This window comes from Psammomys obesus, unplaced genomic scaffold (genome assembly GCF_907164565.1).
Source record: "Psammomys obesus unplaced genomic scaffold, mPsaObe1.curated_primary_1811, whole genome shotgun sequence".
Lineage (NCBI taxonomy): Eukaryota > Metazoa > Chordata > Mammalia > Rodentia > Muridae > Psammomys > Psammomys obesus.
The window spans coordinates 1,902,519-1,924,221 of NW_026596415.1; the positions used below are offsets into that span (position 1 = coordinate 1,902,519).

General features: G+C 41.6%; 1 protein-coding gene across 1 annotated transcript; it reads right to left on the reverse strand.

The window, feature by feature from the left end:
• Nucleotides 1-20,977: 20,977 nt before the first annotated feature.
• On the reverse strand, nt 20,978-21,499 carry LOC129669475 (transmembrane protein 14C-like). The gene has a single exon (XM_055597757.1). The coding sequence runs from the start codon at nt 21,386-21,388 to the stop codon at nt 20,978-20,980; it is 411 nt and encodes a 136-aa protein (XP_055453732.1). The 5' UTR covers nt 21,389-21,499.
• Nucleotides 21,500-21,703: the final 204 nt, after the last annotated feature.

Consider the following 21,703-nt stretch of genomic DNA (forward strand, 5'->3'; position numbering starts at 1 on the left):
AGTACTGCAGGTTTTTTTCTTCCATCATCAAAACAATGTTCTTAACCAAAAATGTGAATTATGATTAGCTGAGGTGCTTGAAAAGTATTGATGCCTATGTCCCACATCCATAACCTTGGATCCATTGGTCTCGGGTATGGGTTCATACATTAAGTTTTCAAAAAGCTTTCAGGGTGAGTTAAATTTCACACAGGGAAGAAATGCTGGTTCAGAATGAGAAGTGGTTTTTTGAGGCTCTGTGATGAAACCAAGATGATATAGTATACACACGGCTGTATCATCAGGCAGACACAGTAAAGGTAAGTTTGCCTTAGACAGACACTGGCAAGGCTCTGAAATGATGTTCTCCTTGGGAGATGGTGTGCTTTGAAGTCGTTGATGGGCTCTTCCAGAGTGGGACCTGCTCTTGATAATTACAAGAGAAATGACTGAAACTTGCTGGATATTCTGTGAATTAAGTATTCACCTCCTCGTTCCAAATTCTTCATCATGTCCCACTGCATCTGTACCTCTGGATGTTAGGGGCAGCTCTGGCAGAGATGAGATAACGGGTCTCTGCGCTTACTCCTGACTGCAAGCATGACTGAAGTGCAGAAAGAGAGTCTGCCTTGTTGCAGCACTTTGTACCAGGGAGGGCCACTTTAGCCTCACTGCCTATTTACTTTCTAGACAGCTATGACAACTGTCCCGCTTAGTTCTAGGTGATGGCAGCACCTTGAATTTGAGTGACACTCTACAGCCTCTGAGGTTCCCTGACAATATCTCAGTCCACTAAAGTGTGATGACATAAACTGCAGGAACTACAAATCCACTTAGGTGGTACATGGGAATTTTTAGTTACCTTAATGCATTTTAAGGAAGACTTAATTAGCAAGTGAAAAATCATGATTTCACAGGTATTTTTGTTATGTTTAAGGTGGTGATTATCTATTTAGTGAGTAGAACTGACGAGGAGACTGATTTCAGGAGGTGACGATATGGTCAGAAAATGTGTTTGACAATAGATGTACAAAATTATGAAAAATACTACTTGTTATTATTGTTGTTGTTACCAACAATGAAGAGGGGTGGGGCTAGAGTCATGGCTTGGTGTGAGAAGTGCTTGCTGCTCCTCCAAAAGACAGGAACTTGCTTCCGAGTACCCATAACTCAAAATCAGGTGTTCTCAACCTATGGGAGACGACCCCTCTGGAGTCCAATGACACTTTCACAGGGGTCACATATAAGGTATCCTGCATATTGGATCTTTACATTACAATTCATAACAGTAGCAAAATTACAGTTATGAAGTAGCAACAAAAATAATTTTATGGTTGAGGTCACCATAGCATGAGGAACTGTATCAAAGGGGAGAGCTCTAGAGGATCTGACACTTTCTTCTAATCTTCAAGGTGTAACACACACACACACACACACACACACACACACACACACGTAAGAAGAACACATTTAAAAAAACACAAAGCAAAATAAGTAGCCATGAGTATATAGCTCCATCCAGTAGTTTAGTACAGGCTTAAATTTATGTGATCTAAATGCAACTCCTTTCTGTTACCTGAATTCTTTAGAATCAGCTTCTAAGTCAGACCCTACTTTCCTGAAAGGTGAGGGGACAATTCCCAGCACCACCTGTTCTCCCCAGGCACCTTCTCAGGATTAGATACACACATGGCTCTGAACACAGAACAGAGTGGGCCAAGTCAAGGATTCCCAGCCCAGCAGAGTTAGCATCTCCAGAAAGTTATGAAAATTCAAATTTTAGACCTACACAAGAAACAATTTCTCAGAAATTCTGTGTATGATATTCAGAAACCTGTTCTTTCAAGCCCACAGACTATGATGCAGAGTAAATGTTGAGAACACTCAATTGAGAGTGAATTTTCTTAGCAGACAATTAGTCGGCTATATATAGGCAATTTTTTAATCATCCCAATTGAGGTGTGTGTGTGTGTGGGGGGTAATGCAGGCACCCAGTCATTAAAGGCTGCAAGGCTTCCTCAAGTGCCCAGGGAAAATCATCACTTCAAGGAATTTCTCAGTGCAAGATACAAATAGCTGTAAGTTGAAAGGATACTTCATTATTGGCCAGTGCTCAGAGATGAATGTTGAGTGGTTAAGGATATCCTATTCATACCTGAAACAGATACCAAACTGTTATCAGAGTTAACAGTAGACCAAAAACCCAGGGAAGACAGAAGCCAATATGTGGGTTTGCTTAATATACCCCACTTTATCTCGTTGGGCACTCTATCTCTTTTGAATTTCAAATTCCTTCCTGGATGTTGAAATTCCACTTCTATAGAAATGAAGACATGTAATGTAATTGTTATAATAAATGTAAAATTATGTTGGCATCATTATTTTTGTATGTAGAGGTGTATATTTGTGTTTATGTGTGTGGTGTATGCATCAAAGTATGCATATTTGTGTGTGAGGCAGCAAACAGGTATCTTTTATATTATTTTATTATCTTGTTTTATTATCTTGAGTCAAGGTCTCTTGATAAATCTGGAGTTCATAGATTTTCTTTTGAGTTATCTGGCCAACAAGCCACAGCAACCCTCCCATCTTCATATACTGGGTTTACAGGCATGTGTATTCAACACTTTTTTTTTTTTTTTAGTTTTGACAAATCACACTTGTATACAATACACTGTGATTACATTTAGTCCTCTACTACTCCAGTACTGACCCCTTTCTTTATCCCAAACAGTCATCTTCCCAGGCAGTTACAGTGATCTCACAGCTATGTTGTGCACAGAAGACAGGGCTCTAGCATCTCCCCATCCTTTGGCTTTCTGGTCCTTCCATTCTCTACTCTGTGACATTCCTGGACCTCAGATGAAGTAACATCAATGTCTCAAAAATCACTTAATTTCATCACTTCACCTGTTCTGCGGCCCCACTTAGACCTACTGCTAAAGAGTTTTCTTTAACCATGAGATGTAGTCTATAGCTTTAAACATTTATGTTTAGAAATAAGTTTAGCTACATGTCCATTTGCATGCCTGGCATTTTATGTAGGTGTTGGGGATTTGAACTTATGTCAAGTGCTGTTACCAACTCAGCCATCTTCCATAGGCCACCATCACCATTCTTTGGAGTGAAACCCCAGCCTCTTTGCTTCTCAGATGTATGCATTTGGGAAAATCCTTCATTTTCCCATCTGCAAAGTCAGGAAGTCAGGATACTTAGCATAGTCTTTTTTTCTCAGCATTATTAAGAGGATCAAATAGAACAAGTATATAAATCTCTTCAGCAGTTCCAGACCAGTAGACATTGCTTGCCTTCTGCTAATTATAATGATTATTAATTCCCTGTACTGTCTCTTTATGTATTCTGTCTTTTAAGCGAAAAAAATCCTCCTAATGCCCAATGCCATGCACCCAGAATAAGCCTTTTCACACACTCCTCATTTTTCATATGTCACCTAATTGCTTCTAGGATTTCACCCTGGCCTGAGAAGGTTGATACTATCTCCAGCGGGGAATGGTCTGTGTTGCGTGATAGTCACTGCCATAATTCTAAATGATAGGTGGTCAGCAGCAGAGAAGATATCTTCAAGTGAGGAATGTTTTTGTCCCTGATAAACAACCCTCATTGCTTTTATCAGGTCAGCCTAGACCAGGTTAATATGGCTTTTAAAATAATAAAGGGGGAAGAGTTAGAATCTGTCTGCTCTTAATAAGTTTAAACCTCACTTGCCTACTAAAAAATAGAGACAGCATAACCAGTCTCTAGGCAGTACTAGGGAAAAGGGAGTAAGGGTGAAAGGCCTCACTGATGGTCCAGGACACACTTGGGTTCCACACCGTTAGCAGCAGAGCATCTTCAGTTGGACTAGAGATGATCTGACTATAACGATTATGGAGGAGAGCAGTGCATATTCATTATTATGGGCAGCTTTCAAGGTTCTTTTCTTCTCTGTGACCTCAGTCATTTGAAAAAGTGTCCCTAGAGCAGTGGTTCTCAAACTTCCTAATGCTTCACCCTTCTGTCTTCATGTGGTAGTGACCCCAACCATAAAACCATTTCTATGCTCTGTCATAACTATAATTTTACTACTGTTATGAATCGTAATGTAAATATCTGGTATGTGACACTGTCAGGGTTGCCACACACAGGTTGAGAACCCCTGCCTAGAGCTCCCAGGTTATCATTTTCCTCCTAAGAAAACTTCTTTCTGCCTCCTATCTCTCTAGGAGATGTCACAGTACTAGGCATCCCCCTGATAGCAGCCCTCTGTGTTTATGTGGAATGATGAGGAAAGTGCTTTGAACAGCTTCTGGATTCCAGGGCTGGGGGAGGTAGAGTGTAGGGACTTCCATCATTTAAGGGTAACTCCTGCCAGATTCACTGTAGGTGTGGTTTTGACATTCTGTCTCAGGCCCACAGAGGACTGTTTAGGGTATGAGTGGGTTTTAGGCACAGCTAGAGTTAACTGGCTACCTCGGATTCCAGAAGAGGAAGGTTGTTTTTCTTTGGTATTCCTCTGAGCACTGATTGATGGAGACTTCCACTTCAAAGCTCCAGTTAGTTTTTCAGGGACAAGTGATATTCTCATTCAAACAACAGCTGTAGGGAAGCTGGGTAAAGGTTAATGGAATTTAACTAAAAAATCATGAAACAGCTAAATGGCAAAATGTCTTATACAAAACCATTTGCCAGACAGAGGACAGGGACTCACAACCTCAGCTGCTTCCAAATGATGTGTGACATTCAGAAACATCAATTTTGTGGAACTGGGAAGGTGGCTGTTTTTATAGCATTTTACTGCATAAGGGTCTGAGCGCAGATTGTCAGAACCAACATGAAAAGCTAGCAAAATAATATGTGTGTAATCTCAACACTTGAGTTTGATGTAGTTGTAGGCAGAGACCTGTAGCTTACTGGCCAGCTAGCCTAGCTGAATCCTGGGACTCCAGGCTCACTGAGAAACCCTGTTTCAAAAATTAGGTGCAGAGTGACTGAGGAAGACAAGTGGTGTTGTCCTCTGGCCTCCATATGCACGTGTGCACGCGCGCGCACACACACACACACACACAGAGTCTTATTTTAAGTGAGCATGATAAAGACTGCTTGTTATCCGAATGCTTAGGAGAGGAGGCAGGAGGTGAAGCATTCTAGGCCAGGCTAAGCAACAGGGTGAGACCCAGTATCACAAAGAAAAGAAAAATTTGAAACATTCAAGCTAATGTCAACCCAATGGCTAACGACACCAGAACCCCTTAAGTTTCCCCTAGGCACCTGGCCCTTTTCGTAACCTTCACAGTGGCTTCATGGGGAATGCAGAGTGGACAGCTCCTGCCCTAAACTGACAGAGTGTGGCATACTTTATTCCCTTAAATAAAACAGAAGTGACTGAAATAAATACAGCACAGGTGGTGTGCATTGTATGAAGTCTAGGGGTTTCAGTGGGAGCACGTTAGCTAATTTCCTTTCGGGTTGTGTGAAGGAATAGTTCACAGAAGAGAATAAGAGTGATTTGAAGGAAGACACAGTCTGCTAATGTGGGAAATAGGGAAGAAGGTAGGATGGAGAGGAAAGCTGATACTCTGTGCTCGATTAAAGAACAGCCAAGAAGGTGCTGGGAATTTTCTACCTGACAGCCGTCAGACTCAGAGGGACTTGGGAGAATGATCAGCTTAACTCAGGAACTGCCCTTTACTGATGAGAAGTCAATAGTCAGAAAATTCTCTGTTCTCTTCAGCAGAACCGAAAGGACAAGTTAGAAAGCAGCATGTATGCAGGTGTGCTTTTCCTAAGGCGGGAGGTGACAGAGAGGGCCACAGGGGACTGCTTTCCACTTGGACTGTTAATGCTTTTAAAGCATTTGTCAGCTTTTCAAACCACCATGGTACCATGTGCACTCTGGGAGAGACAGACAGAAAGAAAGACACACACACACATGCACACGCACACACATACACCTGGCCTTCATGATGATGACATTTTAGGTTTCCTTTCCTCAAAATGACTTAGTGGCCCACTATTACTGGTTACTTGATTGGATTGGGGGCACACTCACTGAGTGAGATTGTGAGGACATTTACAAAGATTAGACCTTGAAGGCTCTGACAGAATGGGTGGAACAATGCTTTGATGGATTCGGAATTTGAATAGACTGTGAGAGGTGGTGAAACTGTGCGAGGTGTGGTCTAGTTGAAGAAAGCAGGTTATTGGGAACATGTCCCTGGGGGACATCTCTTGCCCTGTGCCCTTCTTGGATTTTCTAGGTCATTTTTCCTGGACCACTGTGGCATGAATGATCTGCTCTGCATGCTTCTCTAAGCCATGACAGACATACACTTCTAAAACTGTGAGCTAAAACTTTATTTCTTCCTGGCTGTGAAACACTGCCCTCTGAGCAGAAGAGCCATTGCCGTCTTCATGAGAACAGCTGCAATTACTTACCAGGGTCCTGAGATATCAGGCCTGTTGTACACACAGGAGTAGAGGGAGCTGAGATCCAGCACTGCCTCCTGAACTGGTTCTCAAATGTATGTAAGTCTTCTGGGGTGTCAGCAGTCTTGGCACATCCTAGGATATGTGAAGAAAAAAGGTTAATTAAAGGGGACTTCACCTGTTCCAGTATGGGGAAATCATCATCCTGGTTGGTAAGACGTATAATTCTATAACTAACAACTCAACTATGCCCCTGTAAGAAGCCAAATAAACTCATTGTTTCACTAAGTAGGATGTAGGTAACATCATTTCTTTGATCTGCCTTCAGAGCCATATCTGGGTTAATGAAGTAGACATTTACATTTTTCCAATAAGAGCTATCACACACCTTAAACCATTCAGTTAGCTGTTTTGGTTATGGCTACACAAATTTAACTAACAGCTAATCATGGCTTTACCTAGATTAGTTCTCTTAGTAGGTCCAAAGGTTGGGAGTGGTATCAAAACCCTGCTTCTTCTTGGAATGAGACTGCTCTATGCTGACCTTCCTGTGTTGTTGACCCTCCTAGCTTAACCAACATGACCAATTTTGAACCTGATAATTGTAGTTTCTCCTGCTACCACCTTTACCCCAATCTTCAATCACCTTTACCCCAATACTCCAGTCACAAGTGGGCTGTTGTTGCCACTCTGACAGCCTTGAAGTTTCAGGTCTTGCTCAGTCTGAGTAGTGTACCAGTGATAGAGATGTTTGGTTTGGTTTTTAAGTTTTGCAGGAGGGCTGCCAATGCAAACAATTGTAGCTGTGGCTACAGAAGTGATTCATGAAGACTTGGTGTGAAGCCTGGAGATGTGAGGGGACTTTTGGCCATTAGATCCACATGTGAGGTCAACACCAGGCAAACCTCCACAGATAATTACCACCTGAGATGTGAACAGGCTTATTTATCATGTCATCCTTCCAGCCACCTTAGTTCATAGGGGGAGTAGCCACAATGTTCTGACCATCATCCTCGTTTTTTTTTTTGTTTTGTTTTTTTTTTTTTTTTCTGCTATGTAGCCCAGTCCATTCTTGAACTCAAAATTCTCCCCTCAGCTGTCTTAGTGTTGGGATTACAGGGATGCAGCTCCATGCCCAGCTGCAAACACAGTAATTAAAAAAAAATCAAGAGCTTAATCTGCCATAAATGTGCTAACTATTTTAAGAAATTCTCTGCCACTTATGCTCTATCCTTAATACCCTCAAAATGTCTTACTTGCATATTTGATCACTCATATTATAAGGGTAAGGTTTTAGAAAATTTAAAGGGATACTTTCTGTTTTGTAGAAAATCAAATTGACTTTACATGTACCTTCCAAGTGTGTTTTGGAAACAAGTTTACCATAGAATAATGTTGAGAGGCAGAGTGGGAATCTGAGGAAGATAATTAGGCCATAAAACTCCTAGAAAGGCTTATATCTCTTTATCACCAGGATAGGTTCCTTATAAAAGAATGCATTCTTTACTGTTGCTCTATAGTGCAGCTTAAGATCAGGGATGGAGATACCTCCAGAAGATCTTTTACTGTATAGGATTGTTTTAGCAATTCTGGGTTTCTTGTTATTCCATACGAAGTTGAGAATTTTTCTTTCCAGGTCTGTAAAGAATTGTGTTGTCAATTTGATGGGAATTGCATTGAATCTGTAGATTGCTTTTGGTAAGATGGCCATTTTTACTATGTTAATCCTGCCAAGCCATGAGCATAGGAGATCTTTCCATCTTCTCATATCTTCTTCTAATTCTTTCTTCAGAGACTTGAAATTTTTTCATACAAGTCTTTGACTTGCTTGGTTAGGTTCACACCAAGGTACTTTATGTCATTTGTGGCTATTGTGAAGGGTGCTGTTTCCCTAATTTCTTTCTCAGCCATTTTGTCTTTTGTATATAGGAAGGCTACTGATTTTTTTGAGTTAATTTTGTATCCTGCCACTTTGCTGAAGGTGTTTATCAGCTGTAGGAGTTCCCTGGTAGAATTTTTGGGGTCACTCGGGTATACTATCATATCTGCAAATAGTGATAATTTGATTTCTTCCTTTCCAATTTGTATCCCCTTGATCTCCTTCAACTGTCTTATTGCTCTAGCAAGGACTTCAAGAACTATGTTAAAGAGACATAGAGAGAATGGGCAGCCTTGCCTTGTTCTTGATTTCAGTGGGATTTCTTTAACTTTCTCTCTGTTTAGTTTGATGTTGGCTATAGGCTTGCTGTATATCGCCTTTACTATATTTAGATATGTGCCTTGTATCCCTGATCTTTCCAAGACTTTAAACATGAAATGCATGGTACTGGCATAGAAACAGAATGGTGGATCAATGGAACCGAACAGAAGACCCAGAAATAAACCTACACACTTATGGACAGCTGATCTTTGACAAAGATGCCAAAACCATACAATGGAAAAAAGATAGCATCTTCAACAAATGGTGCTGGTCTAACTGGATGTCTACATGTAGAAAAATGCAAATAGATCCATACTTACCACCCTGCACAAAACTAAGGTCCAAGTGGATCAAAGACCTCAACACAAAACCAGACACACTAAACCGCTTAGAAGAAAAAGTGTGGAAGAGCCTTGAACTCATTGGCACAGGAGACAACTTCCTTAACAGAACACCAACAGCACAGGCTCTAAGAGCAACAATCAATAAATGGGACCTCATGAAACTGAAAAGCTTCTGTAAAGCAAAGGACACCATCCTCAAAACAAAACTACTTCCTACAGATTGGGAATGAATCTTCACCAACCTTTTTTTTTTTTTTTGTCAGAGGGCTAGTATCCAGTATATATAAAGAACTAAAGGACCTGAAAAGCAGCAAACCAAGTAATCCAATCAAAAAATGGGGAACGGAGCTAAACAGAGAACTCTCTGTAGAGGAATATCGAATGGCAGAAAAACACTTAAAGAAATGCTCAACGTCATTAGCCATGAGGGAAATGCAAATCAAAATGACCCTGAGATTTCACCTTACACCCATCAGAATGGCCAAGATGAAAAACTCGAGTGACAGCACATGCTGGAGAGGCTGTGGAGGAAGGGGAACCCTCCTCCACTGCTGGTGGGAATGTAAACTTGTACCACCACTCTGGAAATCAATCTGGTGCTTTCTCAGACAACTAGGAATAGTGCTTCCTCAAGATCCAGCCATACTACTCCTAGGCATATATTCAAAAGATGCTCAAGTACACAATAAGAACATTTGCTCAACCATGTTTGTAGCAGCTTTATTGTAATAGCCAGAAGTTGGAAACAGCCCAGATGCCCCTCAGCTGAAAAATGGATGCAGAAACTGTGGTACATCTACACAATGGAGTATTACTCAGCAATGAAAAATAAGGAAATCATGAAATTTGCAGGTAAATGGTGAGACCTGGAAAGGATCATCCTGAGTGAGCTGTCCCAGAAGCAGAAGGAAACACACAGTATATACTCACTCATATAGACATGTAACATAGGATAAACGTACTAAAATCTGTACATCTAAAGAAACTAATCAAGAGAGAGGACCCTGACTAAAATGCTCAATCCCCATCCTGAAAGGCAAAGAGGAAGGACATCAGAAGGAGAAGAAAACAGGAAACAACCTAGAAACCCGCCACAGAGGGCCTCTGAAAGACTCTGCCCTGCAGACTATCAAAATAAATGCTGAGACTTATGGCCAACTGTTGGGCAATGTGCATGGAATCTTATGTAAGAAGTGGGAAATAGTTAAGATCTGGAGTAGACAGGAACTCCACAATGAGAGTAACAGAACCAGAAATTTGAACACAGGGGTCTTCCCAGAGACTCATGGTCCAACCAAGTACCAGGCATGGAGATAGCCTAGAACCCCTGCACAGATGTAGCCCATGGCAGTTTAGTGTCCAAGTGGGTTACATAGTAATGGGAAGAGGAACTGCCTCTGACATAATCTGATTGGCCTGCTCTTTGATCACCTCCCCCTGAGTGGGGAGCAGCCTTACCAGGCCATAGAAGATGACAATGCAGCCACTCCTGATGAGATCTGATAGACTAAGATCAGAAAGAGGAAGAGGAAGACCTCCCCTACCATTGGACTTGGGGAGGGGCATGAAGAAGGGAGGGAGGGTGGGATCGGGAGGGGAGGAAGGAGGGGCTTATGGGGGGATACAAAGTGAATAAAGTGTAATTAATAAAAATAAAAAAAGAGTGCATTCTGCTTCCTCCTCTTGCCTCCGTTTGACATTCTACATTCTGCCACAGGATGGAAAGCTTTGGCATTCTTCAGAGTCCCTGAGGGATTTGGATGTTTTCTCATAATTACGATGATGCTTGACTTTGTTAGGGCATCAAAAGTCACACATACCACAGTCATGTATGGCAGTTAGCCATATGAACTTTAACCAGCAAAGAGTGGTCCACAACAGGCAGAGATACAGAGTGAAAAGCAGAAAGGTACCTGTTCTAAAGCCTGCCTGCGCTGGAAGCACAGAGCTCAAGTTACCTGCCTCTGGCTCTCTCCTTGGCTGTGAGCCAGAAGCTCAGCAGCCAGGCAGAAAGAGTAATCTCCATGGAGACTAGAGGATCCAGGATTCAGTGATGGGATCTGAACAAGTAGACCTGAGGAAGTCTCACCCTTCCCTGTCACCATAGGACCCTGTAATCTTGCCTCTGGCTCTTCATCCAAATACCTAATGAGGAGGTAGTGTAAGGAGAGGGTGGGGACGGGAGCATCAGAAATAGTGGGAAGAAGCTGAGTGCTGCCAGGCTTCATTCGTTCTGGAAGATGAGGGAAAACTTGATAGGCCTCTTCCTTGGTATTCCTGGCTGCCAGCAGCCAGAGACACTACTTGGCTTGTAGAAACATCTCTCCAATCTCTGCCCACATTTGTACAGAGCATTCATCTCCAGGAGCATCATTGTGTATCCTCTTTGTTTCTTTTTTATTTTTTAATTAATTAATTAATTTCTTTTTATTCACTTTATATCTCTTTTGTTTCTTAATAAAAGCATGCAAGTTGTTTTGTTTGGGATCAACCTTAATCCACCATGCCCCATATCAACTAGTCTGAAAAACTCTTTCCAAATATTCTAAAATGGTAGATAGATATAGCTCTTTAGAGATACTGGCTCAACAATACAGGAAGACATTGAGCATGTTTGATACCTCATGTGAATGTGTCCCACTTAACACATTGAAAGAATGAATATGGGATCAATTTTGACTCCTGATTCATTCTGTTATTTCTCTATCCATCCCAGGAATACCTCTTCAGTCCTTCCTGAGGTAGACTAATCATTTTTTGTATATTATGCATGCTCTTTATTTTCAGTATTTCTTTTTCCTATAAAAGAGGTTTCTCCACAAATGTGACTTCTCTGAAAATATACTCTTTTCTTCTCACAGGTACAAGGTGATTGGTGAGCCTTCTCTGTCTGCCTGATGTATGTGAGGAAGAGGTAAATCCTGTTTCTGAAACAGAAGGCATTTATTTCCCACCACGGATTTGTGGAAGAGATGAAACATCCCATAGCCATTGACCCTCCACTTCCTGTTGCTTTTCTGGACTGAAAATTAGCTTGGACAAGACACATCCTCTGTAGCATAGAGTGATCCCATGCAGAACTATAGAGGGATATTTATTATCCTGCCTTGTAATCATGAGATAAAATAGGTCATAGGCAACTGATGGAAATTGGAAAAAATAACACATAGTTTATTTTCTTCAATAAAGCAGTGTGTCTACAGTATAATTCTGGCTGGTTATAAGGGCTTATTTTGCCACTTTTGTTTTTGTTTGTTTGTTTGTTTGACAAGAGAGTATGTAGGCAGGCTTCATTATATATTCATGAGCTGCAGACTGTGTTCAATATGATTTTGTCGTATAACCCTTCTTTGGGAGATGTGAACAAAACATTATTCACCCTAGATAAAGCACCAATGACAGACCAGCAAAATGATTGCAATCAAGTCAAGGTTAGTGAACCAGATAGGTTTCTGTGGCTACTTACAGAGCATAGAAGTTACAGGCAACTTCTTCATCAAACGCCCACCCGAGCATGGCTGAATGCCCAGGGATGGAACATCTCTGCAGCGTGCTGGCCATGGTGCAAGCAGCCCCCACTGGAAATCTCATCTGACTAGAAGTTGCCTGCTGCTTTGAGTAATGGCTTTGTGAATCTTAGGATTCTGAGCTTCCTGAGTCTTCTGAGCCTCTTCAGCCCTCCAGGAAGTGTTTCAATTGAGAAGAAATAACTATACAACAAATAGGTGAGAAGCAATGGATAGGACTGGAAAGCACCATTTAGTCTCTCCCTTAAAGGCGGTGTCTATGGATAATAACAGCAATGTCTTGGACCTTTTTTTTTTTCCTGTACTGTTGCAATAAGTAAAGCATCTACGTAACTTGGTTATAGAACTGTGATCTGAGGACTGAATTCAACATGGTGAATAGCTGTCTTTCAAAGTCCCAAGAACCCAACACTTCTCTCTAATAAACTGTTTCCGCAGCTAGGTCTAAATGTGGTCTAAATGACCCCCCCCACATTATTGAGTCTACCAGCCCACTCTACCAGTTTCTGTAACATGTCTCCACCTTTCCTTACAGGCAGAGGACTTGGGGGTTAAAATCCAAGCTTAGACAGACTCGGCTGCTCTAGTTGTATACCCTTGCTGGGGCAGTTGGGGAAAACCCAGAAAGTAGCAGAAGGTAACTCCACAAAGTGAAGAGGTGTGAGATGGACATGCTAGCTGGTTTTGGCTATTTCAGATAGCCAGCTTGTCTTTGGGTTCTTTGCCTCTGCTCCCTCCCCAGTGCTGTCATGGCATATGGGTCACCACATCTGCCTGGCTCTCATGTTGCTTCTGTGGATCCAGATACTAATCCTCACACTTACAGGGCAAGTGATTTAACTAAGCTATCCTCCCAGCCCCAAAGACTAATTTCTTAACATTTTTATTTCCTGATTGTAGAGAATCAACACTAGATCTTGGTGTTTTCAGCTTCTTGCTGTAGTCATCTCACTTAAGGACATCTTTATTTTCAAAGATGGCATTAATTTTTAAATTATTCTCTCATAATTACATCTCAACAAATTTCTCCTCCCTCCATTTTTCTCATCCTCCCTCACCTTCCCTCTTCCCCAGATCCAATTTTTATCCATTTTCCTTCAGAAAAATAGCAGGTCTCCCAGGGATATCAAACAAACACAGCTAAACAAGTTAGAAGACTAAGCATAAACCCTCATATCAAGACTGGACAAGGTTACTAAGAAGGAAAAGCATCCCTAAACCAGGCAAAGGACTCAGAAACAGCTCCCACTCCCACTGTCAAGAGTCCCACAAGAACACCAAGCTACACAACATATATACAGAGGACCTACCCATACAGGCTTCCTGATTGCCACTTCGATCCCTCTGAGCCCTTCCTAGTCCTGCTTAGTTGAGTGTGTGTGCTGTGGTGTCTTAGACACCTCTGGCTCCTAAATCCTTCCCCTCTACTCTCTTCCACAGGATTTCCCAAGTATGATGACATTAATCTTAAGAGGTGTATCCTGTTCTGATCACCTTGATTGCCACTGTACGCATTTAAGCCTGAGTTACACAAATAATTGAATAAGAGTTGTATGGGGAACATAATTCGTGGTCTTTCCTTTCTCATAGATTTACCATGTATGCCAACATTCTTATGATTACATGACATCCTATAGAAAACATGCTTGTGAAATTTATTGTTCCCACTAAGTTTCACCATGGAACAAACTTAATAGATACATCAATCTCTCACAGGGACCAGTTCAAATAATCTACTTTAGGAAAGAAATAGATGAGCAGTATCGGGCAGCAAAAAAAATGTCATTGAGTAGACTAAGAGAAGAGGGAAACAGCATTGGGTGGACTTAAAAGTTATTTGTTGGTTTCAGACCTCTGTTCTAGTAAAAGTTTCTCATTATCAGAACAATTCCAGTTAGTTGAGTGTCTTTTAAAGCCTCTTCAAATTTATCAACTTGTTGAAAAGTGAGAAAATTATTAACCAATCTGATAGTTTGAATCAAGGGAATCTTTGTGAGAGAGATGTGGACTCACACTCAGAAGATGATTTCCCTTGTGTGAGAAAGTTTTCTTGTCTCTAAAATAGAGAATATGATAACCACATGCCAGACCTCTCTAAGCAGTAGTATTTTATTTTAAAAAGTAGAATAGATTTTAAAGAAATATAAAATACAAGAAAAGTCATAGACAGCACCATATTTACTTACGGTGTTTTTCATTGTTTTGTTTGGTTACATAACTCTGTGAGAAAATTTTCTTCTGCTGATAAAATTTTCTTAACATCTTTGTGGTTGCCAATCTACTTCTGACAGATTTTTGCATGCCTAAAACAGTCTTTTCTTAAAAAGAATTATGTCGTCAGGCAAGGTGGCACACCCTTGTAATCACATCACTTGGGGAGGCAGAGGCAGGTGGATCTCCTTGAGTTCGAGGCCAGTCCACTCTACAAAGCAAGTCCAGGACAGCAAGGCTACAAAGAGAAACCCTGCCTCGAAAAACTAAAAACTAAAAACAAACAAACTATTATGCCATCACATGCACACATATACACACATGTGAGACTGTTCTTAGAGCAGTTGTAAGTACAATATTGTAATACACTTCTTGCATCTATCACTTTCACTTTTTTCATTAACTAATTAAAATTAACTTTATACCCTGGTAGGAAGTTCCCCTCTATCCTTTCCTTCCAGATTCTTCCTCTCCCTTCCTCCTAGCCTGGTGGCTCCCTCCCTTTCTTCTCAGAGAAGGGGAGATCTCCCATGGGTATCAACCTACCTCGGCAGGCAACAGACTCAGAAGTAGCCCCTGCTCTTCCTGTTTGAAGTCCCACACAAGGATCAAGCTGTACATCTGTTATACTTATGCCTAGAACTGTCCCATGGATGCTTTCTGGTTGGTGGTTCAGTCTCTGTGAGCCCCTAGGAGTCCAGGTTAGTTGATTTTGTAGGTTTTCTTGTGGTGTCCTTGACCTCTCTGGCTCTTTCAATCCTTCCTCCCTGTCTTCCATAAGATTCCCTGAGCTCTACCTGATATGTGGGTCTCTGTACCTGTTTTCAGTGGCTGCTATGTGAAGCCACTCAGATGACTGTTATGCTAGCCTCCTGTCTGCAAAAATAACAGAATATCATTAATATTGTAAGGGTGGACTCTTTCTCATGGTATGCAACTCAAGTTGGGCCAGTCACTGATTGGGAGGGTCAAAGATTTTTGTGTGGGTCGGTGTCCCCTACCTCCATTGGAAGGCCCACCTGGCTACAGGAGGTGACCACTTCAGTCTCCAAATCTTCCACTGCTAGGAGTCTCAGCTAGGGTCACACCATAGACTCCCAGGAGCTTTCCCTATCCCAGAGATGCCCCCAATACCAATTTAAGTTTTCTCTCCCAGTCCTCCATATTTTCCCCACATCTGATTTTCAGGCCCATGCCCCTCCCCACCCCCTTTCTCACACAGTTCTTTTCCTTCATTTTCTTCAGGTATCTGTTTTATTTCCCTTTCTAAGTGACATTTAGGCATTCTCTTTTGGCCCTCCTTGTTACTTAGCTTCTTTGTGTCTGTAGATTGTAGGATGGCTATCCTATACTTTATGGCTAATATCCACTTAAAAGTGAGTATGTACTATCCATGTCTTTCTGGGTCTGGGTTACCTCCCTCAGGGTAATATTTTATAGTTCCATCCATTTCATGATGTACTTGTTCTTAATATCTCAGTAGTTGGCATTCCACTATGTAAATATATCACAGTTTGTTTATCCATTCTTCAGTTGAAGGACATCTAAGTTGTTTCCAGTTTCTGGCTATTACAAATAAAGCTGCTGTGAAGATACTTTAGCAAGTCTCCCTGTGGTGTGGTGGGACATCTTTTGGGTGTATGCCTAGGACTGGTATATCTGGTCTTGAAGTAGAACCATTCCAAGTTTTCTGATAAACCATCAGATTGATTTAGAAAGTTGTTGTACAAGTTTGCACTCCCACCAGCAATGGAGGAGTGTTCCCCTTGCTCCATATCCTTGCCAGCATGTGCTGTCAGTTGAGTTTTTTATCTTAACCAAGATTCCATCTGATGAAATCTCAGATACATTTTGATACCACTTCCCAGATGACTAAGGATTTTTAACATTTTTTAAACATTTCTAGGTAATTATAGATTTCTCTGTTGAGAATTTTCTGTTTAGCTCAGTACCCCATTTTTATTTTATTTTTTATATTATAGTTTATATACTTTGTATCCCAGCTGTAGCCCTCCCCCTTATTTCCTCCCAATCCTACCTTCCTTCCCTTATCTCCTCCCATGTCCCTCTCCAAGTCCACTGAGAGTGGAGGTCCTCCTCCCCCTCCATCTGACCCTAGCCTATTAGGTCTCATCATGACTGGCTTCTTTGTCTTCCTCTGTGGCCTGATTAGGCTGCTTCCCCATCAGGTGGAGATGATCAAAGAGCCATCCACTGAGTTCATGTCAGGGACAGTCCTTGTTCCCCTTACTAGGGAACCTACTTGAATACTGAACTGCCATGGGCTACATCTGTGCAGTGGTTCTAGGTTATCTCCATGCATAGTACTTGGTTGGAGTATCAGTCTCAGAAAAGACCCCTGTACCCAGATTTCTTGGTTCTGTTGCTCCCCTTGTGGAGTTCCTGTCCCTCCAGATCTTTTTATCCCTCCCTTCTTTCATAAGATTCCCTAAACTCTGCCCAAAGTTTGGCTATGACTCTCAGCATCTGCTTTGATACCCTATTGGGTATAGTCTTTCAGAGGCCCTCTATGGTAGGCTCCTGTCTTGTTCCCTATTTTCTCCATCTTCCAATGTACATCCCATTTACCTTTCTGAGTGATAATTGCTCATCTTACCCAGGGTCCTCATTCTTACTTAGTTTCTTTAGGTATACAGATTTTAGGATGATTATCCTATATGTTATGTCTAATACCCAGTTATAAGTGAGTACATACCATGTGTGTCTTTCTTCTCCTGGGATAACTCACTTAGGATAATCTTTTTTAGATCCCACCATTTGCCCACAAATTTCATGATTTCCTTGTTTTTAATTGCTGAGTAGTATTCCATTGTGTAAATGTACCACAATTTCTGTATCCATTCCTCAGCTGAGGGACATCTTGGTTGTTTCCAGTTTCTGGCTATTATGAATAAAGCTGCTACAATATTTTGAACCCTGCACAAAACTAAAGTCCAAATTGATTGAAGACCTCAACATAAAACCAGGCACACTAAATCTGTTAGAAGAAAAAGTGGGCAAGGGCCTTGATCTCATTGGCACAGAAGACAACTTCCTGAACAGAACACCAACAGCACAGGCTCTAAGAGCAACAATCAATAAATGAAACCCCACTAAACTGAGAAGCCACAAAAAGCAAAAGACACTGTCATCAGAACAAAATGACAGCCTACACAGACTGGGAAAGGATCTTCACCAACCCTATATCTGACAGAGGGCTAATATCCAGAATATATAAATAACTCAAGAAGTTAAAAAAAAGCAACTAAACCTCCCACCCCCCAAGGGAGGAGCAGTCCTGTTAGGCCACAGAGGAGGACTTTGCAGCCAGTCCTGAAGTTACCTGATAAAACAGGATCAGATGAATGGGGAGGAGCCCCCCCCCCATCAGTGGACTGGGAAAGGGGCAGGGTGGAGATGAGGGAGGGAAGGTGGGATTGGGAGGGAATGAGGGAGTGGGATACAGCTGGGATACAGAGTTAATAAAATGTAACTGATAAGAGAAAAAAAGCAACAAAACAAGTAATCCAGTTAAAAAATGTGGTACAGCAATGGAGTAGGATTCCTTTTTCTCCATATCCTCTTCAGCATATGTTGTCACTTGAGTTGTTGATCTTAGCCATTCTGAAGGGTGTAAGGTGAAATCTCAGGGTCATTTTGACTTGCATTTCCCTGATGACTAAGGATGTTGAGCATTTCTTTAAGTGTTTCTCTGCCATTCTGTGTTCCTCTATTGAGAATTCTGTTTAGCTCTGCACTCCATTTTTTAATTGGGTTATTTGATTTGTTGCTGTTTAATTTCTTAAGTTCTTTATGTATTCTGGATATTAGCCCTCTGTCAGATATAGGGTTGGTGAAGATCCTTTTTCAATATGTAGGCTGTCATTTTGTTCTGATGACAGTGTCCTTTGCTTTACAGAAGCTTTTCAGTTTCAGGAGATCCCATTTATTGATTGTTGCTCTTAGAGCCTGTGCTGTTGATGTTCTGTTCAGGAAGTAGTCTCCTGTGCCAATGAGCTCAAGGCTCTTCCCCACTCTTTCTTCTAACAGGTTTAATGTGTCTGTTTTTATATTGAGGTCTTTGATTGACTTGGATATTAGTTTTGTGCAGGGTGATAAATATGGATCTATTTGCATTTTTCTTCATGTAGACATCCAGTTAGACCAGCACCATTTGTTGGAAATGCTATTTTTTTCCCTTGTATGGTTTTGGCATCTTTGTAAAAAATCAGGTGTCCATAAATATGTGGGTTTATTTCTGGGTCTTCTGATCAATTTCATTGATCCACCATTTTGTTTCTGTCAGCACCATGTAGTTTTTATTACTGTTGCTCTATAGTACAGCTTGAGATCAGGGATGAGATACCTCCAGAAGATCTTTTATTGTAGAAGATTGTTTTAGCGATTCTGGATGGGAATGTAAACTTGCACAAACACTTTGAAAATCAATCTGGGGCTTTCTCAGACAAATAGGAATAGTGCTACCTCAAGATCCAGCTATACAACTCCTAGGCATATATCCAGGAGATGCTCAAGTATACAACAAGGAAATTTGCTCAACCATGTTCATAGCAGCTTTATTTGTAATAGCCAGAAGGTAGAAACAATCCAGATGTCTCTCAGCTGAGGAATGGATACAGAAATTTTGGTACATTTACACAATGGAATACTACTCAGCAATTAAAAACAAAGAAATCATGAAATTTGCAGGCAAATGGTGAGATCTAGAAAAAAATCATCCTGAGTGAGGTATCCCAGAAGCAGAAAGACACACATGGTATATACTCACTTATAACTAGGTATTAGATATATAATATAGGATAATCATACTAAAATCTGTATGTCTAAGGAAGTTATTCAAGGAGGTAGACCCTAGGTAAGATGCTCAATCTTAATGCAGAAAGACAAATGAGACAGACATCGAAAGAGGGAGAAAACAAGGAACAGGATAGGAGCCTATCAGAGAGGGCCTCTGAAAGACTCCACCCAGCAGGGTATCAAAACATATGCTGAGATGCATAGCCAAACTTAGGCAGAGTGCAGGGAATCTTATGAAAGAAGTGGAGATAGAAAGACCTGGAGGGAACAGAAATGCCACAAGAGGAGCAACAGAACCAAGAAACCTGGGCACAGGTGTTTTTTTCTGAGACTGATACTCCAACCAAGGACCATACATGGAGATAACTTAGAACCCCTGCACAGAAGTAGCCCAAGCCATCTCAGTATCCAAGTGGGTTCCCCAATAATAGGACCAGAGACCATCTCTGACATGAACTCATGGGCTGGCTCTTTGATCACCTCTACCTGAGGGGGGAACAGCCTTACCAATCCACAGAGGAAGAGAAAGAAGCCAGTCCTGATAGACTATGGTCAGATGAAAGGGGAGGAGGACCTCCCCTATTATTGGACTAGGGGAGGGGCATAGGAGAAGAAGAGGGAAGGAGAGTGGTGGTAGTGTGTTTGTTTCCCTTCTTTTGGTGTGAAATTATTTGTTTCCTGTGTTTTCTTGGGTGTAGTTAGCCTCATTTGTTGGAGTTTTCCTTTTAGTATCTTCTGTAGGGCTGGATTTGTGGAATGATATTGTCTTAATTTTTTAAGGAAATATCTTGTTTTCTCCTGCTATGTTGATTGAAAGTTTTGCTAGGTATAGTAGTCTCGGGTGGCATCTGTGGTCTCTTAGAGACTGCAAGACATCTGCCCAGGCTTTCTGGCTTTTAAAGTCTCTGTTGAGAAATCTGGTATAATTCTAATAACTCTGTCTTTATATATTACTTGATCTTTTTCTCTTACAGCTTTTAATATTCATTCTTTGTTTTATACATTTAGTGTTTCGATTACTATATAGTGGTGGTGGGGATTTTTTTCTTGGTCCAATCTATTTGGTGTCTGCTAAGCTTCTTATACATTTATAAGCATCTCTTTCTTTAAGTTACGGAAATTTTCTTCTTTTTTTTTTCTTAAAAGCAAACTTTATTTTTACTGTAATATAATTTCATAGCAGACGGATGCAAAAGACCCCACATCACAGATGTCAGCAAGAGATTTCACACACTTCAGGGCAGGACGTGTAGCTCTGGGGGTCCCTGTTGACACCCAACATTTTACCCCTTATCTGCTAGTACAGACAGGAGAGCCATCATAGCACAGGGCTGATGTCAGCTGCTGGCACTCAGGTTAGACAGTTGCAGCCTCTCAACAGTTAGCATGGTAACAGCTCATCTCCACCTCAGCGTGCTCAGTGTCCATTTCTGTAACGTGTCAGAATATGCACATATTGTGCGCTTCTCTCTTCATACACTGTAATGTGGGAGTTTGGAGACCTTCAACTCTTCATGAGCCCACGCAGGGACATGGTCACTACGAATGCGGTGAGCTAAGCTAGTTCCAAGTTTGGCAACCATCAGCAAATTGGCACCTGTGATTAAGCCTGCAGGCATAAATTTCCCAGAGTTGTAGAATCTCATCCCCATAATGCCAGCCAACGTCCCAGATGTGGCTAGGAAAACCCACACATTCCTGGGATCCTGAGACAGCTGATAAGCACCCAGGCCTGCCAGGCCCCCGAAGAAGAGTCCGGCAGCCAGAGACGCCGCCACACTACCTGCTTTTACATAGCCAATAATTCCGCTGGTAGCAACCAGGGCTGCATAGCCGAAACCAAAATAATGTAAAGGCACCAGTGGGCCACTGTCCTTCTGCATTGTTCAGTCACTTGGGAGACCACACCAGGCCTGCACCCAACACCGGAGCCCGAGCACGGAGGTCTGCGCTGGAGGACGAGGAACGGAGGTCAGGAGCCGGGTCTGCAGACAACACGGCGCTCGCGGCGTCCTAGCAAGAAGGGCCTTCTTCTGTTGTTTTGTTGAAAATATTTTATGGTCTTTTTGGCTGGGAAACTTCTCCTTCTATTCCTATCATTCTTAGATTTGGTCTTTTTATAGTGTCCCAAATTTCCAGGATGTTTTCTGTTAGAAACTTTTTAGATTTGACATTTTCTTTGACTGATGTATCAATTT

Coding starts and splice junctions, on each gene's coding strand:
- LOC129669475 (XM_055597757.1), bottom strand. CDS start 21,388: ATGCAGAAGGACAGTGGCCCACTGGTGCCTTTACATTATTTTGGTTTC.